The following is a 19,852-nucleotide window of genomic DNA, read 5'->3' on the forward strand; positions in this document are numbered from 1 at the left end:
TGGTGGAGTAATGAAAATGCGTTACCAAGAACGGAACTGGCAATTGTAAAACCAGTTAAACTGTATTGTAAGTGTACTTAAGTGGGTTAGTTTGTAATCAGTATACTGTTTTTAAAAGGCTCAATGAAGTTATGTGGATATGAAAAATAACAGGTTTTTATGAATTTTGAAAACCTTATGAAGTGATATGGCCTGTGTTCTAGAATTCTTTTTCACATTTAATTTAAATTGGAACATACAGGATACTATATTGAAATAAGTATGCATTGTGGAAAGGCTAAACTTTCTGTAATTGCTGTTTTCCAGTATATTCTATCTTGCTTTCTTCTTCAAAAATCCGACATGTCATTGTTCTCTGGACTCAGTCTTGCATTATCTTTTTTTTCTCTATTCATGTTTTTTTCTTTTTCAGGAATTTTACTCATTTTCTTGGCTTTAAATATTGTTTATATCATCCTGAGCCCACATTTAAACATCTAGATAAATAGTTCATATATGTATTCCCCCTCCAGTAACACTGTTCACTCTTATCAAACAATTTCTCTTTTTACACATGGTTAAACAAGTTGGAGTGTAAAATTCACACTTGAATTTTCCGTTGTTCCCTGCCCACTAGCAAGTCTTCTTGATCCTATCTTAAGTTTATTTGGAATCTCTATCTTTACTCTCCAAGGCTCTTAGAATAAGATAGACACCCTTTATTTCCTGCCTACATTTTTACCTACTAGTTTCCAAATTGAACTTTTACTTTGTCTTCCTTCACCAGGAGCCATACACCTGCTGACCTATCTTGAAAGTCAGAAATCATGTCAGTTTTTCTGTAGAACATTTAAATGACTGCTTATTGCCTTAGCCAGCATGTTTCAGTTGTAGGTCTTGAAATCTTTCCTGTTTTTTTTTTGTTTTGTTTTGAACTGTTGTCGTGCTGGGTCAACAAGTAATGAGTTGCTTGACTTCTCTGGAGGGTAATATATAGTGTAGCAGGCTTTCTTCTGGACTACTAACCAGTTCCCAAATAAATTATGAAGACTTGGTCTCATCTCATGCTTGTCCCACTGGAACTTATAACTTAGGTTAACCTGTTTCTGTTCATCGACATTTTGCCTGGGGCTTTTTACCTTTCTTTCATTCTGTAGGTCTTACTCTATGACTGGCTGGCAGCTGCCTGGCAGGCTAGTCCCATGTGTCTCCCTCTCTTTCTCTTTCATTCTCTTTTCCCTGTTATCCACTCTCTTTCCTACTTACTCTCTGCCCGCCAGCCCAACCTGTCCCTCCTCTGCCTAGCTATTGGCCATTCAACTTTTTATTAGACCAATCAGGTGCCTTAGGCAGGCAAGGTGAAACAGCAACACATCTTTACATAATTAAACAAATGCAGCACATGTAACACATGTGTAACACATCTTTACATAGTTAAAATAATAGTCTGCAGGATAAACAAATGTAACACATCTTTACATAGTTAATGTAATATCCCACAACAATATAGTAGCAAAGTTAAAGAAAACAACTTGAATAAAATAGTTATAATTATGCCCTATGTTCAATATAGTTCACTATTATTGTAAATCTTGCACAGCCTACAAAACCTTCTCTAATTAGACTTATATAGGCCAACATTTCAATTTAAACACTTGAGTGTACCAGTTTTTTAATGACTCCAAAGTTATGATCTCATCTTTCTCTCAACAAACTATTTACTTACCTTTTAGTATTCACCATAATCTATAATTACCTTTTTCCTTTGTTTGTTGCCTATCAATTCACTGGGTCTTTGATATGCTCCAGAGAGAAGGAGCTGTGTCTGGCCTGTTCACTAATGTAAATGCAGGAAGCAGCACAGTTCTTGTCTCATAGAAGGACTTGTGGTCATTGGTAAAATAATGAATCTCACATTCTTAGGATCTTTGTAGATTTTTTTATTTTAATAATTTTTTATTAAGATATTTTCTATTTTTTACTTACCAACCACAGATTCCCCTATCCTCCCTCCTCCCATTCCCCCAGCCTTCTCCGCCAACCCACCTCCCATTCCCACCTCCTCCAAGGCAAGGTCTCCATGGGGAGTCAGCAGAGCCTGCTACACTCAGTTGAGGCGGGTCCAAGCCCCTCCTTCCTGCACCAAGGCTTGTTTTTGTGTGTTATTTGTTATTGTGTCCCTGTTTCACATCCTTTTTAACTCCAGGCATAATATAATGCTTATTTGTAATGCTGTCTTTGTCTACCATAAGAGAAGATGTTCTCTCACATGTTCCTTACAATTCCTTGTATACAGATTAAACTGGAAACAGGAAAGACGAATGTCAGTAACACCATTTCTTCAGCTTATAAGCTCTCTTATATTTTAGTAATGTACTTTCAGAGTAAACCTTATGATCATTACAAAAGGGTAATTTAAAGCATGACATTGTTCTGGACTAACTATTTCATTCCTACCCAGAGGTTATTTGTTGTTTGTCTACCTGAAAGGCCTTAGAGAGGCTTACAGAATGAATACTCAGAAGGCATTATAAGGACTCATTTCAATTAGAGCTAACTAACATGTGTGATCAATAAAAAGTATAAAGATGCTACACACTGCTAGTCACTAACACTTTTTTAGAATGCTTCTAATAAAAATACAGATCACAATAATATAAAATTTGCTTTTAAAATTTTCTTGCATCCAAAATATTGAACAGCACTCAATGATATGCTCTTTTATTTGTGTGGAAGTTTTATGTATTTTTACCTCAGTACTTTAAATATTTATCTTCTTGGAATTCAGTGTACTGTTTTTGTTAGTGTTCTCAAAAAATATTTTCTTTAGAACAAAAAATATTGTTAACAAAGGAGTGTTTTCTTAGTGTATGCTTACTATTCTTGGGTTAGATGTCTCAAGCTTTACACTTGGCTTTTCTACTGCATACTTAGCCAACTTTTTCCATTACAATTTTTCTATGAGATAGTATTAAATGGTTGAAATTATATGATCTCTTGAAATCTTGCGAAGTGATGATAGAAGTTTTGTTAAGAACATAAATGTTAACTTCCTTCTACATCTTTTTTTTTTTTTTTTTTTTTTTTTTTTTTTTTTTTTTTGGTTTTTCGAGACAGGGTTTCTCTGTGTAGATTTGCGCCTTTTCTGGAACTTACTCTGTAGTCCAGACTAGCCTTGAACTCACAGAGAACCACCTGACTCTGCCTTCTACATCTTTAATGTATAAATATTATTTAACTAAATGATAAAGGTATGATTTCTTCAGGTTAGTTCAATTCACTGTGTTTTTACCATATTATCGCAGGCTTAGATGTACATTTCTGAAATTTTCCCTCACGCAGAAACAGTAATGGAAAGTTGAAACCATGGCAGGCAAACCTCATAAGGAGTTTTCCTCTCGCATTTATTCTCTACACCATTGGGTTACATGGTCAGGCCAGTGAGGGGTTGGGTTGAGTTATGGTTTGGCTGGAATAAGTTATTTAACATTTAGCAAATATTTCACTTAGTGTCTTAAAAATCATTAGCGTAAAAAGTTGGCTCATTTATTAATAGTAGAATTAAATTACCTCATTTTATGAAAATAAATTATATAAATATGAATATGAGAGGTCCTTGACTCAGATAAAGAGTTCTCTAAAACCAATTAATTTTTTTTGTTTTGGTATTCTCTAGCAGTCCATAATATGATGTGGACACTAGGAAACAAGTAGAATATTGCCTTTTGACTTTAAACTGTAATTTCAAACTATGATTTGCTCAAAATGGGGACTAAAAAATAGACTTTTCAGGTTTGGAGAGAAGATGGTTTAGTGGTTAAGAGCACTGGTTGCTCTTCCAGAGGACCTAGCACCTGCATGGTGGCTCACACCCATTGGTAGCTCTAGTTCCAGGGGGTCTGATGCTTTCTTCTGGCCTCCAAGGACCTAAGGCACACTAGTGGTCCATGTACATACATCTAAACAAAACACTCATACACATAAAATAAAAATAAATAAATCTTTAAAAATATTTATTATAAGAAAATAAAAGGCAATTGGATGATTCCTGTTATTAAAGAAGTAGATTTTTTCTAAGTAATTTAATTAATTTGTTATTATTATTACTATTATTATTTGTATGTAGTTGTTATTAGTTAATGTTCCATAGAATTGAATTGTCTAGAACGTCTGAAAAGAAGGTGGTACAGAGTAAGGACCAGTAGTAAGGGATAGCAGGACATAAAGGTAGTAAATTAGGTATCAGTGGTACCCGAGTATGACCTGCGCCAAGCTTCGGAAGTGTGAGTGAATCCTGTGCTTTCATTGGCCTGTGTTGTATAAATTGCATAAAGATAGCTATAAGAGACAATCAAGCAAAATACTTTTTACATTACAGTGGTTAATATAAAGAGATGGATGGGAGTTAGAGTCTGCAAATATGTGGACACCAGTCTTCAGAAACTGACTCATCAGGATGGTATGCAGGAGGGGAAGTGAGGGGGCTGCTCAGGAAAGACCATGTCTGGACTGCAACAACAAAAAACGAAAAAGAAAAAAGAAAGAAGAAAAGAACTGTTGTAGGGAAAACAAAATACAGCAAACCAAACACTAGGAGGTGGTGGCAACACCAATGAGATATGTCCACCTCCTTGAGGAAAAGGATACATGGGTAGATTCTGCCGTTGAAATAAGTGAACAATTTCATGGTAAGGATTGCTGCAGAACTTAGAACATGGCATGTTAATGACTAGTCAGAGCCTGCTTACCAGACAAAACCAGCTGTTTTTTCAATCTTTTTGTAAAAATGTGGATCCCGTTCTAGGGGATTTGGAAACTATGAGAAGTCTCAGGAAACACAGATAAAGAGGACTGCGGTGCTGATGTTGTGGCACTTCCACAGAGTCTAGTACAGAGAAATCCTCGCACATCACCCTAGACCCGTGTCCCAGGTGGCATGGGGGACACATCAACTGGGTATTTATGTAAATTAGAATGATGCTGACCTGTTCGCCTCTGAATGAGAAGAATGAGAAGAGCTTTGTGTCTTACTTTGATATATTTGTGATTTTTCTCAAATACTAGACAGTGAAACCTGCAGCTTTGGCGAATGACAGTGATTAAGTAGCAGTCTTTCCTGAACCATTAGAAAATTGTTTGAGGGGCATTCCCACTCATGTGTTTGCATCTCTGTGAAAGCATCTCTGTCCTTAGGCACTTTCATGTACAGATGATAGACTTTAAGTATGTTGGTATCTAACAAAATTAATGGTTTCTGTTATCTTTTAAATTCCGTTAATATTTTAGAGGACAAAAATAATAGTTCTAGTATGAAATGACATAAATCCATACATGTATGTCTTGTAGTTGGCTCATATTCACCTCTCTATTACCTTTTTTATGTCCCCATGATTCTAATTTCCTTTCTGTTGCCGTAATAAACAATGTGACCAAAAGCAGCTGGGGGTGGGGCTATTTGGCTTACACTTCCAAGTCATACTCTGTCATTGAAGGAAGTCAAGGCAGGAACAAAGGAGAAACTTGAAACAGAAACCATGGAGCAATACTGCTTGCTAGTTGCTCAGTCATAGGTTCATGATTAGCTGGTTTTCTTATACAGTCTAGGACTACTTGCCTTCCTGCATCAATTAATAACCAGTACAGTTCCCATAGACATGGTCATAGGCTAATCTGAGTCAGGCAATTCCTCAGTTGAGACATCCTTTCAGATGACTATGGTTTATGTCAAGTTGACAATTAAAGCTAACTAGGATACTGTGTGTGTGCGTGTGCGTGTGCGTGTGTGTGTGTGAGAGAGAGAGAGAGAGAGAGAGAGAGAGAGAGAGAGAGAGAGAGATTCTGTTTTAAGAACAGAATCTCTCTCTCTCTCTCTCTCTCTCTCTCTCTCTCTCTCTCTCTCTCTCTCTCTCCCTCTCCCCGCTGTGAGTTCGAGGCCAGCCTGGGCTACCAAGTGAGTTCCAGGAAAGGCGCAAAGCTACACAGAGAAACCCTGTCTCGAAAAACCAAAAAAAAAAAAAAAAAAAAAAAAGAACTTATACTTGAGCCCTAATCCTCCTGTGATCAACACACACACACACACACACACACACAAATAGACTCTGTTTTGTGTTGTCCAGCTACTCCTGGGCATGGGGGCTGCCTTGGAAAACTGGCTTTCCCTTTCCCAGCAGGTATCAATTACAAACAGCTTCTTAGTTAGGGGTGGGACTTTGTGTCGACTTCCGCTTCTCAGTGTTGGGATTTTATCTGTTTTGAACTTGTGCAGTTCTTGTGTGTGGTCTCATGGTCTCTGTAAGTTGATGTCTATCAATCTTGTGTCTGAAATACACTGTTTTCTTGGTAATCTCTTCATCTCCTCTTACACATAAATCCCTGAGACTTGAGAGGAGTTTAATAAAGACATCTCATTTAGGCCGAAATGCGTGAAAGTCTCTCATTCTGTATATTGTGGATTTCTTTGTTAATTATCATATACTTCAAGAAGAAGCTTCCCTGGTGACCGTTGAGTGATGCACTGATCTATGGGTATAACAATATGTCATTAGAAATCATTTTATTGCTATGCTCCTGTAGTGCAAATTTTAATTGGTCTTAATAATAAAAACCCAGAGTCAGATATCTGTGTAAATGCTGAAAGATCAGAAAAGTAAAGAAGCCAAGCCACTAGAGAGACTCCTTACCTCTACTGAATCTTTGGACCAAAAAGGCCAAGCTCCTGTCTCAACCTTGACTTATTACTTCCTCTTTCCACCCATCCATATAACTTCCTGTTTCCTCCTCCCAAGTGCTGATATTAAAGGTATGTGCCTCCCAAGTACTGAGATCAGAGGCATGAGATCTCAAGTGCTGGGATTAAAGGTGTATGCCACCACTGCCTGGCCTCTAGTGGCTAGCTCCACTCTCTGATCTCCAGGCAAGCTTTATTTGTTAGAGCACAAACAAAATATCACCGCATGCTCCTTTAGTAGAATAAAATTATTAGATTATCCCTTGTGCCTATGACCTATCTAATCTCAGGTTCTGGCCACTTAGCATTGTCATGTATGGGTTCCATCTCATCAAGGAAACTAGAATAGAAAGATTAAATTGGGATGGGGGTGGAAGAGAAGAGTAAAGAGGGAAATCTGGGGAGGAACAAATACCACTAAAGGCCTTTTAAAAAGTATGGAAACCCACTACTGTAGAAGCTTCCTAAAATATATACACGTAAGAAAAGAATCTTAAGTGGAGTCACCATATAATGGGGAAAACAATACCTTAAGTAGACATCTTATACCACCAAGTAAAACCTCCAGTGCCAGCAATATATTACATCTTGTTGAATCATTGGTCAAAGGGATCCCATAGATCACCCAGCTAAGTATCACAGGCTATCACCAAGGCTGTGAGTTACTCTTCATAACCTGAGGGTAAGACCCTATTGCTGAAGATGCAACTTACTTTATGTCATTGAATGTGGAGGTATCGAGCTGGTGCCAAACTAGTAGCTACTACTGATAAGTGCTCATGGTGCTGGAAGAGAAAAATCATCAGTTTCACCCAGTTTCAAACCCTGTGACCTACAACAGAAACCATCCTGTGAGATATACTGGTACAGTAGTAGCATAATGGTATAGGTGTAGATTTATTTTATGGTTCTTAAATCATAAAAAGCATTTGGGTTTTTTTGGACCCTATCATTTGCAAGTCCTGTACATTGTTCTTTTGGTATCTTCACACAAACTGTTACAGAATTTTTCTTTATTTGTGCCTAGTACATACCAACATGATAGACACAATTTATTGCATAGCTACAGTTTGCTAGAACAGTCAGTCTTTTATGAATTGCTTTTTAGATTTTAGGATTTTTTCTTTTAATTGAAAAAGAAGAAACATTAGAAGTATAGTTCTACAAGTCTTTAACATACTCTGATAAGAAACAAGACTGGAGCAGAAACAAAATTAATACATGTTTTATCTAAATGTATGTTTTGTGGAACACTTCCATGGAATTTATAGAAATATCACCGATTTCACTAATCTTTGTTAGAAGCTTTGCTTTTCCTCCTTTCATGTAAGTCAGTAAGAGCAATTCTCAGAAGGTGTGAGGACCCAGATGACATTTGTCCCAGCCTAGTCCCCCTGTGTGTGTAGGTGGACAGAGAGTGGTGGACTCTCATTTTCTTCTTCATAGTTTATTAATCAAAGCTTCCTTGTGATCTATAACATGGTTAAAGTTTCTTCAAATATTTTTGTTTTAAAAAAAGTTGTGTGATTTAGTAGAAATAATTTAGAGTACTGAGTAGCCTGCTTGAGCAGTTCATAAATATGAAATTCAGCAAATTGATTTGACTTTTAATAGCTGGTAAATTTCTTAATATTTCCAAAAGGAACTTTAAATGAGGATTAACCAGAGAAAATGGTCTATAGGCATCAGCAGAGGCAGATTCACGCTCACATTTTTGTTAGAGAATGGGTAGTGTCTTCTTCATACACAGGCATCTTGGTAACCATTTGCTCTGGTATCACAGCAGTATTAGCAAGATTACCAAACACTATTCTTTCTAAGTTGTAAACTTGATCAGTAACTCTTAGAATTACAGAAAGACAAAAAATTCTTCTTCCTGTACATGAAGAACTAATGTCTATACAATTTTGAAAACAGATCCTGAGAATTGAGCCTGAATTTATCACCTCTCATTTGACATTTATATTATTCCATATTAAGAAAATTTCTGGGCACCCAAGGCCCATTCAGATTATTACTTTAGAGATTTTTGTTCAGAGAGAGTGAAGAAATATTTAGGAATAATGATTTTATTTAGGGTAATGAGTTTGGATGTTCTTGATTATTTTTATTTGGTGGTCTAAATATCTTTGAAACTGCAGTGGTCAATTTTTCAAATATGAATTCAACAAAACTGAACTCTTGCTGTGTTAATTTTTACTGTGATTTCTATTCATCAAACCTTAGTTTGTTTTTAATCCTTATGTGTTCTCTGTATTTTCAGGAGGTTTTATGAAGATGGAGCCATTGTCTTGGGTGAAGAAGCAAATATGCTTGCTGGCATGCTGCTTGGACTCAATGCTATCGACTTCAGGTACTCAGGATTCAGCCAAGTGAATTCAGTTTTTAAATGATTAGACCTCATAGTTCCTACTCATGACTTCTCTTTCAGTTTGTAAAGCACAGTTGGACTTTGATATTTGATTGATGTTGTTTTCAGATCAACTAGTTTTCAAGTGGTCTAGAAAAAAGAAAATGAGGTGGCTTCTAACTTCACAGGCCTACTCTCTTAGGTTGAGTGGAAAGAGAGAGTGGACTGTCCTGCAGCAGGCCTCCACTGACAAGGAAGGGAATTTCTGGGTCTTACTCTTGGTATTTTCAGCTACTGCTAAAAAAATGTCAAGAGATAGATTCAACGCGAATTTAAAGTAAGCAAGATTCTCCTTTTTCCGTGTCTAGATAGAGAAAATTCTGGGAGAATGTCTTGAATACCTTATACCTCTTGTGTTATTAATATTAATTTGGAATATAAAGTATTGTTCATTTTTCCTTTTCTTATCAATAAGATGAATCAGTTCCAGACTGATAACAAATGCTAAAAATGGCTGTGGTTAGATTAATTTCAAGATTCTGAAAGCATCATTTTGCATTTAATTTATCTCAAATTATATGTTATATTAAAAGTAAAAAAGTTGTCTGTAAGAAAACTCAAAGATAAGAATGAAGAATTTTTTATAAGTAGAATCATTTGAAAATTTTATTTTTTTCTAGTAACTTACTTTCTCTTCAAAATATTTGCTACTTCATAGGTCTGGACTTCTCCTATATGCAATGTAGTAAGCTAGTATTAGCTTAATTTTTAGGATGAACATCACAAAGTCTGAAGGTTGTCTCTTAAAGTTTTGTATTGCATTTATTTATTTGGTATGCGTGTGCATGTGTGTGGGTACATGTAAATGTGGAGATCAGAGGACAACTTGCAGAATACCAGTCTCTCCTATCGTGGGAGCCCTGAGGATTGAATTCAGGTCATCAGGACTGATGGTGGCACCTTTACTCACTGAACTGTTTTGCCAGCCTGAAGATTGTCTTTTGATCCTCGAGTGTTGTTAACTCTTCATATAGGGTGTCCCATCATCATAGTCCTGTAAGTCCATGTTTTATGTGTTTGGAATTTTATTTCATATCCAGGCCACAACATTCTACCCCTGCTGATATACATTCATGGCCATGTCATGGTGCAAAATACATATAGTCAAACTTTTAAAGTTCCCATAGTCTTTAAGAGCCCCAACACTGTTCAGAAGTCTCAAGATTGAAGTATCTTTTGAGTCTTAAGACAGTCTTTTGACTGTAAACCACTGTTAAATAAAAGAAATAAATTACATACTTCCAGTATATAATAATACATTTCCATTCTAAAAGGGAAGAATGTGAGCATACTGAGGTTAGACCAAAGAAAGATTTCAGCAGAGTAAACACCAAAACCAAGTAGTTCTGTGTCTGTGGCTTTAGTTTCAAAGGGAATAGGTGGATCCATCCCTCCATACACCACGCAGCCTATAATATATGCCGCTTTCTTTGGCTGTTCTCACTCCTGGCGTGCAACCCTCCTCAGGATGTATTTCATGGCCTGGCATCTCCAGCATCTTGGAATCTACACTATAACCTTGCTTTCACCTTCACAGCTTCATGCAGTGGCCTCTGAGGGCCTCCTTGCGGTACTCCAGCCAGTCACACTGTCACCGTTGCCTGCCATCAGCAGTTTTCTGAATTCTTGGAGGAAGAGTCCCTGATCCCTCAGACTTACATCTTTTATGCCACCAAACTAGATTCACTGCCAAATTCTGCTTCCTGCTTGGGGTGGAAACTGGCCTCCTGGGATCACAGTTGTAGCAGTTTCTGTATGCTGAAACTGGTGAAAATGTTCCCTATACAATCTCTTTCTAAGAACAAGAAACCTCTCTCCTTTCAAAACTTGGAGCCTTTGATATGTGGGATCTTGCCCTCAGAGTGTCTTTCCTGTTGCTCCAGTGCAGAGTAGAAGGTTTCTGCTTCACAGCAAGAATCTCTTTAGCAATTAAAGTCTTTTCTTAGCACCAGCCTTGACTGTAACCTTAGCTTTCTAATGCCCCTTTCCTCTCCAGACTGTACATTTCCCCCTTTCTAACTCGTGTGTTCTTTTTCCTTGTAGAACTGAATAAGCTCAATCAGTAATAATCATGCCACTCCACTAAATGCTAGTCTGTCTTGAAAGTTCTACTGCCAAGGAAATTAGTACATTACTTTTAAATTTGATCCCACATAAGTTCTCAGAATTGTTCCTCACTGAAACCTCATTAGCTGGGCTTCTACTGTCCAGGTTTCTCTGGATTGCTCTTACCAGGTTATATTGCCTTCCAAGGCTCTTTCAAAATGCCTTATTAAGCACTGCTTACAACAGTCAATGGATTTTCCAGCTCGAATATCCAAAATCGTCCACATTCCTTCTATACACTAAAGGCCTAGAACTACATGGTGTGGTTTATCACAGTAACGATCCATTTCTGATTCCATTTATCTGTTAGTTTCTTCTCTGTTGCTGTGATACAATTCCCTGACTTGAACAGTTTAAGGGAGAAGGAGTCTGTAGTTTCAGAGGAATGAAATCCATCATGACAGAGAAGACATGACAGCCAGTAGGGACGACATGGTGACTGAAGCAGGAACCTGGAGATCACATTGTGTCCCTGCTCAGAAGGCAGAGTGAGAACAGCAAGTGGGGCCAAGCAACAAAGCCTCAAGCCCTCCTCCCTGACATAATTCCTCATCAAGACTTCACCTCCAAAAGATCCCATAATCATGTCAGACACGTGTTCAAAACAGCCTTTGGGGATATTTACATCCAAGCCACAGTGTGTGTGTGTGTGTGTGTGTGTGTGTGTGTGTGTGTGTGTGTGTGTGTGTGTGTGTACACACACATGTGCATGCACAGAGGTTAGGGAACAATTTTATGGAGTTGCTTCTTTCCTTCCACCTTTATGTGGGTTCCAAGGATTGAACCACAGTCACCGTGCTTTTGCAGCCAGTGCTGAACTGCTGAGGCATCTCACTGGTTATTACTCACTGACACTGTGTGATCGGGTGAAAGCAGATATCTAAACCATATGTTAGTAATGTTTGTGAAAATGAGGAACAACCCGTGTGAAGTGATGCCACTTTAATCTGGTCCTTATTCGAGCCTGGAAAAGTAAATGCAAACTCTTTGTATAAGTATGTTAGAAGGAATATTTTAGCAGTCAAACTTTGAAACAAAATCAGGTGAGAGTTCATAGGTGTTTTTTTTCCTCTGAAATATCAATCTGCTTTTTTTTAATGTGTTCCTACGTTTGTATTTTTGGAGGATATGATTTTTTGTTGTTTTAGTTGTTTTGAGCAAAGTTTTGTTTAAAAATTGGATAATTGGTATGTTTTACTGCACCCAACTCTAGAAGATGTGTTTTCAACAATAGTAATTATCAATCAGACACCTTTTTTATCTTTTTGTATGTGCTGTACAAAAGTAGAGATTATTGGATTGGGGTCAAGATTGGCATTGTGAGCATCACAGCATATCCTTGGGCATATTGCTTAATCATTTCCATGGCCTTATGGTCTCAGAAGAGGATAATTAGAGGATTTTCAGCACCTCTTGGAGGTCTAAGATCTAAGCTTTTTCACTTATTCAGATAGTTTAGAAGATTATTGTTTGCTAATCAATCAGACCTTTCTAGGGGATATAGAATGTCACCTGAGAATTTGTATTTAAACATGGAAAAGAAATCTTTTGAACATTCTCTGGTGATATTTTGAATGTCCAATAAAAATCAGCATATTACCAAATAGAAAAATGAAGTTTAGCTTTTGTAATGGTTTGAAGAATAAGGGTCTTCATGGCTCATATATTTGAATGCTTAGTTACCAGGGAGTGGATCTGTTTGAAAGGATTACAAGGATTAGGAGGTGTGGCCTTGTTGGAATAGGTGTTGCCTTGTTGGAGGGAGTGTGTCACTGGGATTGGGCTCTGAGGTTTCAAAAACCCATGCCAGCCCCAGTCTCTTTCTTGTGTGGATCAGGATGTAGCTCTCAGCTACTTCAGCAGCATACCTGCCCGCTGCCATGCTTCTACCATGATGATAATGGACTAAGCCTCTGAAACTGTAATCAAACCCCCCAGTTAAATGCTTTCTTTTGTAAGAGTTTCTATGGTCATGTCGTCTCTTCATGGCAATAGAACAGTGATTCAGACTTTGATTTCTCAGTAAATTTTATTGTTTCTTTACGAAACGTTATGTAATAATATATTGACCTGTCATATAATGCTTGTCATTGGTATTGAGAATTAAATACTTAAGGTATTTATTTGTAGCAAGTAATAATTAAATTATGAATAAAAACATTCCTGTGCAGTTGGACTTTAATATTTATGTACTAATATGAATATTCATTGTCTGCTTTCTTAGCTTCTGCCTAAAGGGAGAAGGATTGGATGGCACCTTTCCTGCTGTAATAGACTATACACCATATTTGAAGTTTGAGCAAAGGTACTTGCCATTTTGAAATATGTTGTTGGAATCTTAATTGTAACTTAATGCTGTCAGCAATTTTTATCTGATTTAAACTTTATAGCATTCGTTTCCTATCAGAAATTGTTAGTTAGAACCAAGGAGATGGTCGGTGAATAAAGTCCTTACTTTGCAAGCATGAAGTCCCAAGTTGGCATCACCAGAACTCATGTAAGAGATAGCCATGTGGACTGGACATGTCATGCTAGCTCTGGAAGGCAGCGAGGTGGGTGGTCTCCAGAACTCATGGCCAGCAGTCCAGCTGAACTAGTGAGCTGCAGCATCAGTAGAGACCTAGGCTTAAGAAATAAGGTCAACAGTCATACAGAAAGACACCCAAAGTTGACCTCTGGCCACTGATACACATACTCACACACACACACACACACACACACACACACACGCACACACACACACGCACACGCACGCACACACGCACACGGGTGGGAAGACATTGAGAGATTAATTACTAGTGAGTGCTGTCTCCAATTGCACTTTCAATATTTATGAAAATACAATCTTATATTAATCTCAGTATGTAGTTTATATAAATGTATCTATTTATATTGCTAAAGTAATTTTAAAACAATAAACTGTACATGCTCTGAAATAACCCATTGAAACTTCAGAACTATAATTCATTAGATTATGTTCCATTTTGTAGAAATAAATTTTACTATCTTTCTGTTGTAAAATTTCAGTTATTTTAGGTAAATTCAGTGACAAGTTTATTGACCCTTACTGTTGTATTTTAAAAAACAGCAGGAAGGAGTCACACCATACATCAGGGCCCACATAGGAGGTTTATTGAGGGGAAGGGGAGAGAGAAGAGGCAGAGAAGGAGGCAGGGACCGGTCCCTGGGAACTAGGAAGGGAAAGAGAAAGGAAGGAGGGAGGGAGGGACTGCAGGTGTACAAGGGGATATAGGGGATATAGAATGTCACCTGAGAGTTTGTATTTAAACATGGAAAAGAAATCTTTTGAACATTCTCTGGTGATATTTTGAATGTCCAATAAAAATGAACATATTACCAAATAGAAAAATGAAGTTTAGCTTTTGTAATGGAAACTTAGCGAATGCCCAGGGTGTGCTCTAGTGGCTGCAGCTGAGGAATATCCTGTCAGGTCCTAAGGACAGGCCAGTACAGATGTCTGAATGCTAACATGTCTCCCCTTTGTTTATTATAAAAAGGTGAGGAGTTAGAAAGGGGTAGCAGGTGAGGCCGGGATGAGGGTGCCGTGTTCTTGAGACTGCTTCCCACTGACCTGGGGGCCGTTGAACATCTTTGGGGGACCTGAGAAAACTAGGGTGCTGGCCACGTCCTGGGGCAGCTGGCTGTTTCACTTTGCTGTCCAGGCTCTTGGGAACTGTCCAGCACTGCTTGGACCTGGCAAGATGCTGTTCATCTGTTCAGATGGCTCCAAGTCACAGCACCAGTGTTATTTATTTAGCGACGTTATTTACCAAGCGCAAGAAAACATGAAGTGCAGCGGAATCCACTATAAGAGTTTTTATTAGGGAAGGGAAAGGGTGGAGGTGGGTAGGCCTACCAAAAAGAAAGGTGGGGGGGTTGGAGATATGCACACACTACCTCTGGTGTGAGGGGGAGAGAGTGGGAATGAGTAGAGCCTGCTTTTATAGGTCACTTCGTGCATGTGTGCATACATATATGGGCTTATGTAGCTACGCCAAGCGTGTGCATAAATTATATGGTCATGCTGCACACAGATTACGTAAGACATAAGACCCTGGAGTGACTAAGCATTTTGCCTGACTGCTGACAGCACATGCGCAGTCATGTGATTCCAGAAGTAGCTAGGAATAATAACACACTGTATGTTTCTTTAAAAATATCTAGCACCTAATCCCACTGCTAGTTTGCATAACATTATTGTGTAAGAATTCTGGATTTCCTATAACTTCATTGAAAATTAATTAGGTGAAATCTGTAGATGTTTTTGTGTTTTACTGAAAAATGATCTTGTGAATAGCATGAAATTCTATTATACTTAAATACTGTAGTCATGCCAAAGTTATGAAGTACTTTGTAAATTATGTATGCATGTAATATAGATACATAATCATTCAAGGTATATTTGTTGCATACTTAATCTTCCGAGAAAATGTCTTTACTAAGACATTTTCTCATTGTCTCTCTCTTTCTTTTCTTTTAAGACTACAGGGTCTCTTTGTAGCCCTGGCTGTTCTGAAACTTACTATTGTAGACCAGAGTGTCCTCTATTTCAAAGAGCTCCTCCTGCCTCCGCTTCCTAAGTATTGGGATTAAAGGCGTGTGCCACTATGCCCAGCTTAAAAAGACATTTTCTTAAATGCTAGGTGTGTGTGTGTGTGTGTGTGTGTGTGTGTGTGTGTGTGTGTGTGTGTGTGTGTAAAATATTAGATGTTTCTGAATGAAAGTTCATCCCCTGGCTTCAAGAAAACCACCATCTAGTAAGAGATTTCAAGTAAAAATATTTGTGACTTTTTCTGGGGACATGTGATAACAACCAGAGCAATTATTCCCTGTAAGAGTAGCTTGGTGAACCTCTGAGTTCCTCAGGGTTAGTTACATGAGCAAGCATGAGGGGTTAGTTACAGGAAAAGGAAGAATAAAAGGCAGCTGGGTCACAGGAAAGGCCACATTGCTATGGTAACGACTCAGAAAAGATGCACCCTTTGAGCTCCAGGGAAAGACTCTCCTTCCCACACTGGTGTTCACTGTCTTTATAGCCCAGGAGAGGGACTTTATGAATTGAGGAACTTGTGAGCTTCTGGAGCCTGGTAACTTTCACGAGCTTGCTGAGACCTGCTTGCCCCACCTGCCTCCTCCTGGGAGATGTTTCTATTCAAAGGAAATTGCTACACAACAAGTAGCTAGCTGTGATCACCTTCACCCTGAATGGGCAGAATCCAAAGCTGGACTTGAAGAGTAAGATGCCTCCTGAATTAGAAGTTAGGTTGTCAAGATATGAGTGGGAAAGGCTATTTTTACTGCTTTAGGAAATAGCTTAACAAAAACAAAGAGAAATGTAAATACTGATTTTATTCTCTCATATAGAAAAGTCTATAGTAATTATTACACTGAGTTTGAAAGATAAAGGAGGGGATCTCTCAACCAGTCCATTCAGAATGATTTTCATATTATAAATATGATATTCTAAATTATTGAGTTATTGCATGTCTGAAATTTTTATTTGGTGTCTTCTTTTTATACACTAATCCTAACATGTATATGTAGCCCATTCATATACTTATATGAATTCTATACCATAAAGAATTCTTATCATCTTGTATAAGGGATAATAAATTGAGATGAAAAATCTAGTTAGGAGCCAGTTAGCAATTCTTACCATAGAGGTTTCCTTTAAGAAATATTTAACAATGCTAATTGTTATCAAGAATCCACAGATTGACATTGGAATTGCCTCATTGACATGGTAGACACTTTAATCCATAAAGTTCTTAATTTATTTTAAAAATCCCATATAATTATATATAGTGTGCTGATAACTGTCTTCTGCACCAGCCTCCTTCCCTTTTTCTCACGCTTCCCCTTCTCCTTAGTCCTCTGTGTTTCCCTAGACGGTTTCACTTCTTTTCTGTCATAGAGATATATGTATGTGTGTTTTATCAATTTTCCTGCAAATATGATTTGGCTCTTCTTTATGGCTGAAAAACATTCAGTTTAGTATATGTACCATGTGTTCATTATCTATTCCACTGTTAGAGAACATGTAGGTTGGTTCCAGAACTTAGCTATTTAGAGAAGTACTTAATAAACATTGATGTGCAAATACATCTCTGTGATACACTGACTTGGAGTCCACGTAAAAGCCCAGGAGTAGTAAATCTGGTTCACATGGTAAATCCAGCATTAGTTTCTTGAAAACCTTGTACTGACTTTTATCCATCTGAACTATTTTACATTTCTACCAAAAGCATATAAGGCTTTCTCTTTTGTTCACATCCTTGCCAGCATATGTTGTTACCTGTTTCCTTTTTTCTTCATTGTATGCTGTACTGGCTGGTTTTATGTCAACTTGATACAAGTTAGAGTCATCAGAGAGGAGGGAGCTTCGTTTGAGAGAATGCCTCTGTAATATCCAGCTGTAAGGCATTTTCTCAGTGATTGATGGGGGAGGAGGGCCCAGTCCGTTGTGGGTGGTGCCATCCCTGGGCTGGTGGAGAGAATGCCTCTGTAATATCCAGCTGTAAGGCATTTTCTCAGTGATTGATGGGGGAGGAGGGCCCAGTCCGTTGTGGGTGGTGCCATCCCTGGGCTGGTGGAGAGAATGCCTCTGTAAGATCCAGCTGTAAGGCATTTTCTCAGTGATTGATGGGGAGGAGGGCCCAGTCTGTTGTGGGTGGTGCCATCCCTGGGCTGGTGGTCCTGGGTTCTATCATGCTGAGCAAACCATGACCTCTGCAGCAGCTCCTGCCTCCAGGTTCTTGCCCTGTTTGAGTTCTTGCCTTGACTTCATTCAAGGATAAACAGTGCTGCAGAAGTATAAGCTGAATAAACCCTTTTCTCCCCAACTTGCTTTTTGGTCATGGGTTTCATCGCAGCAATAGAAACTGAGACTAAGACATATGGTCTCTTTATTTTTATTTTTTGTATTTTTATTTTTAATATACAATTTTTATTATTTCAGAACTCTATACATGAATACAATGTATTTTGATCATATTCACTCCCACCCTCTCCCCCTTAACATCTACATTCACCCCCTGCCTCTCCTTTTAGACTTCAAGTCCTCTTTAGTATTCTAATAATCTGCCGAGTCCAATTTGTGCTGTCCATATACTCACAGCCGTGGAGCCATCCTCTGGAGTATGAGCCTCTTACCAGAGAAGACACCCTAAAAAATTGGCCCACCTTTGCCCAAGAACTGTCAACTATGCATGAAGGCTCACAAGCCCCTCCTCTCTCTATGCTGGGATGTTTACTGGCTTGAGACTGTACAGGCAACTTCAGTTGCTGGGAGTTCATGAGTGCAGTTGTCCTCTCGTGTCCAGAAGACATTGCTGTGCTTGGGTCCTCCCTGGTCTCTTTCCTCTTGCAAACTTTCTACCCTCTTCCTTGGGTCCCTGATCCTTGAGTGGAAGGATGTGATACAGATGTGTCCCATTTATGGCTGAGAACTCCACAGACACTTATTCTCTACACTTTGAACAATTGCGTTTTTGCCCCCAAGAAACTTCTCTGTTTAAATCTGAGAACTGTACTAACCCATGGGTATAGAGATACAAACTTAGAAAGGAAGTTTGATACTATGTCCATTTAGTGCATTAACAGTAGTAGGTTTATCCGTGGGGCCTGTGAGATCCCCAATCATGGATTATTGGTCAGATTTACAGTATTAGGCATGCATTTCCATCCAAAGCCCTGTGGCATGGGCTTTAATCCAATCAGAAAGCAATTTTTTTTATTCTTCTCTCATACATTACATCCCAACGGCAGTTTCCCCTCCTTCCACTTCTCCCAGCTCCCCCAACTGCCCTCTCCCCCAGACCCACTCCTGCATTTCCCTTCTAAAAAAGAGCACCCTCAAAAGGATATCAACCAAACACGGCTTAACAAGATACAATAAGACTAAACACAAACCCTCCTATCAAGGCTGGATGAGGAAAAGGGTTCCAAGAGCAGGCAGAAGTGTCTGAGACTCCCTCACTACCTCTGTTAGGAGTCTCACACGAACAGCAAGATACCTAACCATAATGTATATGCAGGGTCTGTGATTGCTGCTTCAGACTCTGTGAGCCCCTATGAGCCCTGCCTAGTTGATTCTGTGGGTCATGTTTTATTTTTTCATTTTTCTTTATTAAGAAATTTTCTACTCACTCCACATACTATCCACAGATCCCACCTCCTCCCTCCTCCCACCCCCCAGCCCTCTCTCCCAAGCCACCCCACATTCCCACTTCCTCCAAATCAAGGTCTCCCATGAGGAGTCAGCAGAGCCCGGCACACTGAGCCTAGGCAGGTCCAAGCCCCTTCCCACTGCACCAAGGCTGAGCAAGGTGTCACACCACAGGTACCTGATTCCCAAAAGCCTGCCCAAGAACCAGGGATGGATTCCAATCCCCCTGTCTGAGTGCCCCCCAAACAGTTCAAGCCAAAAAACTGTCTTCCATATCCAGAGGGCTCCACAGCCACTAGTCTACAGTTCATGGGCTTCCACTAGTGTGGCCAGTCATCTCTGCACGTCTTTCCATCATGATCTGCACGTCTTTCCATCATGATCTCAACGTCCCTCACCTGCAGAATCCCTCCTCTCTCTCATCAATTGGATTCCCAGAGCT

At 38.8% G+C, this 19,852-nt stretch overlaps 1 protein-coding gene across 3 annotated transcripts in view; it reads left to right on the top strand.

Moving 5' to 3' along the window:
- Positions 1-19,852, top strand: part of Rundc3b (RUN domain containing 3B) — a 162,510-nt gene that overhangs the window by 60,572 nt on the left and 82,086 nt on the right. For 2 of the 3 annotated variants that reach the window (XM_052719765.1, XM_052719767.1), the window contains exons 5-6: positions 8,970-9,059; positions 13,447-13,527. In XM_052719765.1, the coding sequence (XP_052575725.1) occupies positions 8,970-9,059; positions 13,447-13,527 (171 nt within the window). The remainder of the gene's footprint in view (positions 1-8,969; positions 9,060-13,446; positions 13,528-19,852) is intronic. The other variant, XM_052719766.1, reaches the window with a different exon arrangement.

Source organism: Peromyscus californicus, unplaced genomic scaffold (genome assembly GCF_007827085.1).
Source record: "Peromyscus californicus insignis strain IS unplaced genomic scaffold, ASM782708v3 Scaffold_6__1_contigs__length_162567912, whole genome shotgun sequence".
NCBI lineage: Eukaryota > Metazoa > Chordata > Mammalia > Rodentia > Cricetidae > Peromyscus > Peromyscus californicus.